We start from the raw sequence: 7,632 nt of genomic DNA, 5'->3' as shown, positions 1-7,632 counted from the left end.
GTCTTTTTGATTTTGAAATTTCGAAGTTTTTTCAATTCGAAATTCGACCCTTGATAAATATGCCCCTTAGGGTCAGGGCACACAGGCAGATTCGGGGAGATTAGTTGCCCTTGGCGACAAATCTCTTCTTCAGGGCGATTAATCTCCCCGAACTGCATCTCCTGCCTTCCCGTCTGCTAAAATGTAATCGCCGGCAAGATGGAAACTTTGGGTGAATTCGGGAAAACAAATCGCTCCAAGTGCCATCCCGCCTGTGATTTTCATTTTAGCTGGAAGGCAGTTTGGGGAGATTAGTCACCCCGAAGAAGAGATTTATCTCCAGGCGACTAATCTCCCCGAATCTGCCTGTGTGCCCTGACCCTTAGGCTTGTTGCAACTTCAAAAAGCCCATAAGCATCTGCCATTGTTAGTCAATGAACATTTTCATGTGATTCACACCTCCATGTTAGCTTTTTTTGCTTCTGCATTTTTTTCAGGATAATACCACAGACATCAATATGATAGCAAGCAATAATGAACTGTGTTTTGAAGAGCAAAAATGTGACTGCTCCAATACTACATGTTATGAACCTAATCCTATTTATGAGAAGCATTTTTTTCCTCAGGCAGATATATTCTTCCTTTACAACTTTTTCCAGGCTTGAGCATGGCTGATTATGGGAACGACAGTGTAGTAACAATCGGTGTCAGACTGGGATGCCCACCAGAATAATTTAGACCAACTGGCGGCCAGCGACCCCCCTTATGTGGTCCTCCACATCAAAGTCTGCCTACCATGTGTAAAATTCAAAAGGTATCACTACAGAGATTAACATAGTTTAAACCTCAAATTCAGACTATAATCCCCTGTATTGTTCACACATGTAATCCCACCTGCATTTCTCACACCTGTGACACCTCTATTGTTTATATCCTAAAGCCTGTACTGTTCACATCTGAGACCCAGACTGAAACTGCCCACATTGTTCACACCTTATTCAAAAGGCTAATGAGGCAGCAGCACTGTGTCACTGTACGTAGTACACATTAAAATGATAGCTTTTCGTCTCCTGCTCTGTTCTGTTTTCCCTATGCTCCCTGTGTGTGTCATACTTTGCCTGCTCTTTGCAACCTATGTTTGCCATACTCTGCCTGACCTATGATACCTATGGAACATAATCCTGGTATTTGTTCTGGGAGTTTGTTAGCATTTGGAAATTAATGTTATGGGTCCCTAAGGGGTTTAATCATATGCTGGGGTACTGTATTATACACAGGGGAGGAGGAGGCATATGGAATTAAGGGTATGTCTTAATATGACAACTTTTTCCACATATGAGTGGCATCCATGCCGGTGCCGGGCCAAGGTAGTTTGGCGCTCTAGGCAAGAGCTTCAATCAGCGCCCCCCTGTCCTGCATTACCATTTACCTCCTTATCATGATGGTTTTTAAATAAAGAAAGCAAGAAAATGTACAACACTTTTTCATTTATATTACTGCCCCCTGTACCTGTAACCAGCAAGCCCAGCAGCCATCCATCATACAGCCCTCCAGCAGCAATCATATTGCCCCCAATCTTTACCTGTGCCAGCAGCAGCCAAAAATAAATCTGATCACATCCTATTGCCCCCAAGTATTTATGTACCTGTGCCATTTCATCCAAATTTTTTAAAAATATTTCCTTTTTCTCAGTAATAACAAAACAGTAGCTTGTACTTGATCCAAACTAAGATATAATTCATCCTTATTGAAAGCAAAAGCAGCCTATTAGGTTTATTTAATGTTCACATAATTTTTTAGTACTTCAGGTATGAAGATCCAAATTATTGAAGATCCAAATTACTGAAAGTTCTGTTATCCAGAATATGCCAGGTCCCGAGCATTCTGGATTACAGGTCCCATACCTGTAGTGCTTGTATACGAATAATAATCATAACAAAATTAAAAAGTCCATATGTAGACATTTACCCAAAATGCTGCTTCTCGTTCAAATCATAGTCGAACAATTTTGTTTCTGATCACGAGCTTCAACTCTGTCTGGTCTCCTTTCTAGAATTATATTCCGTATTTAACTAATGAGGTCCCTTTTACTTATTCTTGAAAAGAGAATTCTAAATCAGGGGGGCCAATCTGAAAGACCCAAATTGGCTGTTTAAAAATTATCTTGCCCCAAGAACAGCAGCATTGTCTGTTCACTCTTTTACAAACTAAGAGGAATGGCTAATTTCAAAAATACAGCTATTGGATTAGCAAAGCCAGAAATTCTGGACTTTTACAGACAGGTTTGAGTTGTGAAAATACTAACTTCTGGATAAAAACAAAGCCTATTGCAAGGTATTCCAGACATTCAGCAGTTCAGCAATTCAGCATGACACTATGGCAAAAGACAGTCAAACATTACTTTAAATACTACTTTTCGGTGCTGCCTTGATTTCCTCTACCAACACACAGGGACAGATTTATCAAGGGTCGAATTTCGAGGGTTAATAAACCTTCGAGTTTGACCCTCGAAGTAAAATCCTTCGAATTCAAATATCGAATTCGAAGGATTTTAGCGCAAATGCTAATCGAACGATTGAACAATTTTAAGCGACCGATCCAAGGATTTTTATTCGATCAAAAAAAGCTTAGAAAAGTGCTGGGGAAGGTCCCCATAGGCTAACATTGGACTTCGGTAGGTTTAAAGTATGAAATCAACGTTTTTTTTTTAAAGAGACAGTACTTCGATTATCGAATGGTCGAACGATTTTTACTTCGAATCATTCGATTCGATCAAATTTGACCAATTCGATGGTCGAAGTACCCAAAAAATTACTTCAAAATTCAAATATTTTTTTATTCGAATTATTCACTCGAGCTTCTGCCCCTCAGTCTTCATGATTCAAAGACCTTAAAAAGTGTACAGTGCAGTGTTCTTCCCAGGGAATTTTGCCTTCTTTTGTGCCAGCCCTACTCTCTCTATAAGAAAACTCATAACAATAGCTACTAGGAACGTGTGGTGTATGTGCAGAAGCACAATGTCCTACCAGCTTCTGTGAAATCTATTTTAGTACAGCAAATGCAGTGAGTAAAAAAAAAAAAAAAAAATATATATATATATATATATATATATATTTATTTATATTCATGTAGAAAGCTGACGCACACTGGGATTTATCAAAATAAAACTTATAACGTCGATCCAATAAAATAAGTTTTATTTTGATAAATCCCAGTGTGCGTCAGCTTTCTACATGAATATATATATATATATTTATATTCATGTAGAAAGCTGACGCACACTGGGATTTATCAAAATAAAACTTATAACGTCGATCCAATAAAATAAGTTTTATTTTGATAAATCCCAGTGTGCGTCAGCTTTCTACATGAATATATATATATATATATTTATATTCATGTAGAAAGCTGACGCACACTGGGATTTATCAAAATAAAACTTATTTTATTGGATCGACGTTTTAAGTTTTATTTTGATAAATCCCAGTGTGCGTCAGCTTTCTACATGAATATATGTTTTTTTTCTGACTAGCACCTGGGTTTTTGCTTCAGTAAGTGTGTGCCACAGCCCTTCTACATATCTCTCTCTCTCTCTCTCTCTATCTCTCTATCTCTCTATCTCTCTATCTCTCTATCTCTCTATCTATCTATCTATCTATCTTAGAATTATCCTCACCCACCTTTTTTTCTCCTCTGCGAGGACATTTTTTTTTCTGGGGAGAACACTACAGTGAACACTTTTGGATAAAAACAAACAAAAAATAATCATAAAACATCAACCTTTTTATTTTATTTTACCTCGGTTCTCATGTCAGCTTGTTAACATGGACATGATCACAACCCATTAAATGTTTTAAAACGCTTTCATTGTAAAAGCGATATAGCTGAGCCTCAGCATTCTCTAATGCCATAAAGATCTCACACTGGCAAAACCAGTAAAGTCTTATGCATTGACTTTACCTCATGAAATGTAATTCATAACTGTCATCACTGCATTTTTTCACCCTGTAGATAAATATTGTTACTGTGAAACTGATGTTGTAGACTTTTACGGTATTTTTAGCACTTTAAAAAGGGCTCTGCGTTTAGATCGCAGTTCTGGATTGATATATTTGACCTGATTAGTTAAAAACTGCAACTTCTCAGTCATTGTTATAAAGCAGTTGCTACAAGTGCCACCTGTTCTAAAATTGTTTGTTGTTAAACCGCAGATTGGAAAAAGGCAAAAAAACATCAGTTTACACCTGAATCTGAGTGTAAAGGTGCCTTGAATGGTTCACGAACCCCTTAGGATTTGTGCAAAATGGGTTAATCTGAAGAATCCAGTCTGTGTAAATTAAAAAAAAAAGCAACAGAAAGTAGTCTACAAAGATGAGGTGAAGTACATTTTAGTCGGAAGGTTGGTGTCGACTTCCCAAATGGCATTCTGTCTTCAGAAGGAGCACCACTGCTACATGTACAGCCAATGTTCTCACTTCTTGACATGAAATATACCTATTCTAAAGGGGTTTAGCAGACAGAAATTGGGTTTTCGCAAACCAGTGCTATACACACACATACAGATCATTGGTCTATGTGGAATAGAGCATTTATAATGTGTTTACCCTGCATTATCACAAGGCACTATGTTATAATTTAAAGGAGAAAGGGAAGGTAACACTGATATTCCACAAGTATTAAGAGTGCACAGACACAAAGTAGGCTGAAAAGATGGTGATGTGATTGTGTGGTTCATCTGAAGAAAATAATCAGTCTTGTTTTGACACTGCAGCATCTGTAACACTTCCTGAGGGGGAACTGCACCCAGAGAAACTTTGCCAAGTGCTTTGCAGCCACCTCTTTGCACCTGCTTCATTTACTTGTCCGGGAATGATAATGGAGTGAGAAGATTCCCAAGTGAGGCTTTTAAAGGACAAACTTATGACAAATTCACTTCAGAGCATCGAGAGGGTGTCTCAGGAAAGGCCGTCATTAGTCCACGTCATATTGCCAGGCAGCCCTTTTAATATCATTGGGATGGCACCGGGCATCATTCCATAGCTGGGGAATTCAGATAGCAATTGACTGGAGGGTTCGTCGCTCATTGTCAGTGAGATGTTGAGAGAATGCAGAAAAACATGGTTGCTGAGCAAACTGCCTCAGAAAATCTGTCAGGTAGGTCTATGAGAGGGAAATAATATAGAATACATAAGAAACACAAAAAGCGCATCAATTTTACTTGCTATTATAGCAGTTCTTTAGTATGATCTACCTGTAAATCAATCTGATATAGAGGATCCTTCAGGACATCAGGATCATCCTCTTCATCATCTTCATAATAATCATCATCTATGGAAAAACATATATTAAATACTGTTCGGTTTTAAAATGTTATGGCCCAAACATATGTAGTTGCATTTCATGCTGAATAGTGAAAACCATAAATATGCACTATATAAACAAAATTCCATTCTTCCAATCACTTTCTCATGCATGCAATAACACATGGCCATACCCAGTGTCAGGGGCGTAACAAGTGCATGCCAGGCCCTCCACCAGAAAGATTTTAAGTAAACTTTCAAAATAAGTAAATGTAAAATCGATGAGAGTGTTAATCTAAGCATGTTTCCAACTAGCATTCATTATTTATTTCAAGATATTAAAAGGGTGTTTCATACTTTTAGTGTGTAATAGAATGCCTAATTTTAAGCAACTTTTCAATTGGCCTTTATTTTATTTTTTTTAGATTCATTTGCCTTCTTATTCTTTCCAGCTTTCAAATGGGGGTCAATGATGCCATCTAAAAACAAATGCTCAGCAAGGCTAAAAATGTAGTTATATCTAATTTGTACTACTCATCTTTCTATTCTGCCCTCTCCTATTCAGATTTCACTCATTTAAATCAATGCATGGTTGCTAGGGTCTTTTGGGCCCTAGAAATCAGAGTAATGAAATTGCAAACCGGGGAACTACTAAAAAGTTCATTGAAAGGTGAACAACCCCTTCCTTTAAGGGATGCATGTACTGTTAATATGGTTGAATTTTATTACAACAGTGTCACCCTCTGGTCAAATTCCATCCATGAAGTAAGTAGTCAAGGAAGTTGTCAGGTGAAAGAAGGAGGGCTGGTCTGATGGTGAGAAAAGTTCTGGTGAGAAAAGTTATCTGAGGGTTCTAATGTTTTTACAGCCCATGATCAGACACATTAAATTAAAAATTCAGTTCATAATCCTGCAGTTAAATCAGAGAATGTAGTAGCATCATTACCATATTTATTGCTGGAGAGGATATCAGAAAGGAGTTGCCCTGCCAGACCTTCATCTTCCGCATCTTCATCTTCCCACATATCATTAGCGTCATCTGCTAATTAGTAAAAATGTAGGTCACACTTAAAAGGAAATGAATATCAAAAGTTCCAACAGAATATTCTTTCTGGATGTTACCGAGTTCAACTTTGAAGGTCTCCAAATCCATAAAGCATTCAGTATTTTTGGCATGCATTCAGTTTTTTTGGCATGCAGTTTTAGGCTGAAATTACTATGATCCACTCAGAAAGAACCTTGGTGATCCAATTGCCTGCGCAACACCTACCACCATTCCCCTGAATCCACTCTTCTTCTGTATTACGAGTAGCATTCGCCTCCATCACAGTGGACAATTCATTAATTATTAATTTGTATATCTTCACAAGCAGGGGTATAGTTGTCCAACATTCAGGATCTAAGTGAAAATTCATAGTTACATAATTACACATTTCTAACATACTAAAAGAATAATATAATAAAGTAGCAACAACCTAATAATGTAAAGGTATAAACTACAAGAAACAATTGTGCATTTTTCCCCCTTGAGAAAAGGAGATTTTGTGTACTCACCGTTAAATCTCTTTCTCTTCAGTTTCTTGGGGGGACACAGGGACAGTGGGGTATAGCTAGTACAACTAGGAGGCAGGACACAACTACAAAAAAAGACAACTGACTCCTCCCCTACTGGCTATACCCCCAGCAGGTCAGTCTGTACCAAAGTCAACAGGAGATAATATAGGTAAATGTAAGTAAATATAACTCATAACAGTATCATGGCAGTGAGAGCCTCAATCAAGGGAGGGAAGCCCTGTGTCCCCCAAGAGACTGAAGAGAAAGATTTAATGGTGAGTACACAAAATCACCTTTTCTCAAAGTCATCTTGGGGGACACAGGGACAGTGGGGACTTGGTGGGGTTCGGCCCCTTGCTGTGTATGCTTTCTGAATGGCTTGCTTGATCCAGCGGGATATGGACTGTTTAGTAGCCGGTGCACCCTGCCGTGGTCCTGAGGGAATGACCAGTAGAGAGTCAGCTTTTCGTATGTCTTGAACTCTGTGCAGGTAGAACTTTAGAGCCCTTACTAGGTCTAGGGTATGCAAGTCAATTTCTTTCTGGTTCGCTGGAGAGGGACAGAAGGAAGGGACAACAATATCTTGATTTAGATGAAACTCTGAAACCACCTTCGGTAGGAAGGATGGAATAGTACGAAGGGTTGCCCTGTCATGATGGAAGACAAGGTAAGGTGAATTGCAGGAGAGAGCGCTGAGCTCTGAGACCCGTCTCGCAATAGCGATTGCTAGTAGAAAAATGGTTTTCCAAGTGAGAAAGTGCAGAGACACAGAGCATAGTGGTTCGAAGGGCGGATGTTG

The 7,632-nt window shown here is 38.6% G+C and overlaps 1 protein-coding gene across 4 annotated transcripts in view; it reads right to left on the bottom strand.

Annotated features, from left to right (window-relative positions):
- Nucleotides 1-3,747: 3,747 nt before the first annotated feature.
- Nucleotides 3,748-7,632, bottom strand: part of ipo9.L (importin 9 L homeolog) — a 42,124-nt gene continuing 38,239 nt past the window's right edge. The window contains exons 21-24 of one of the 4 annotated variants that reach the window (XM_018245192.2): nucleotides 6,550-6,678; nucleotides 6,226-6,321; nucleotides 5,231-5,307; nucleotides 3,748-5,139 (exon numbers count right to left, since the gene is read on the bottom strand). In XM_018245192.2, coding sequence (XP_018100681.1) covers nucleotides 5,029-5,139; nucleotides 5,231-5,307; nucleotides 6,226-6,321; nucleotides 6,550-6,678 — 413 coding nt within the window. In that variant the 3' untranslated portion in view covers nucleotides 3,748-5,028. 4 annotated transcript variants of the gene reach the window in all.

This window comes from Xenopus laevis, chromosome 2L (assembly GCF_017654675.1).
Source record: "Xenopus laevis strain J_2021 chromosome 2L, Xenopus_laevis_v10.1, whole genome shotgun sequence".
NCBI classification, from domain to species: domain Eukaryota; kingdom Metazoa; phylum Chordata; class Amphibia; order Anura; family Pipidae; genus Xenopus; species Xenopus laevis.
The sequence above is the reverse complement of the archived record's forward strand: the minus strand, read 5'-3'. Positions and strand labels throughout refer to the sequence as shown.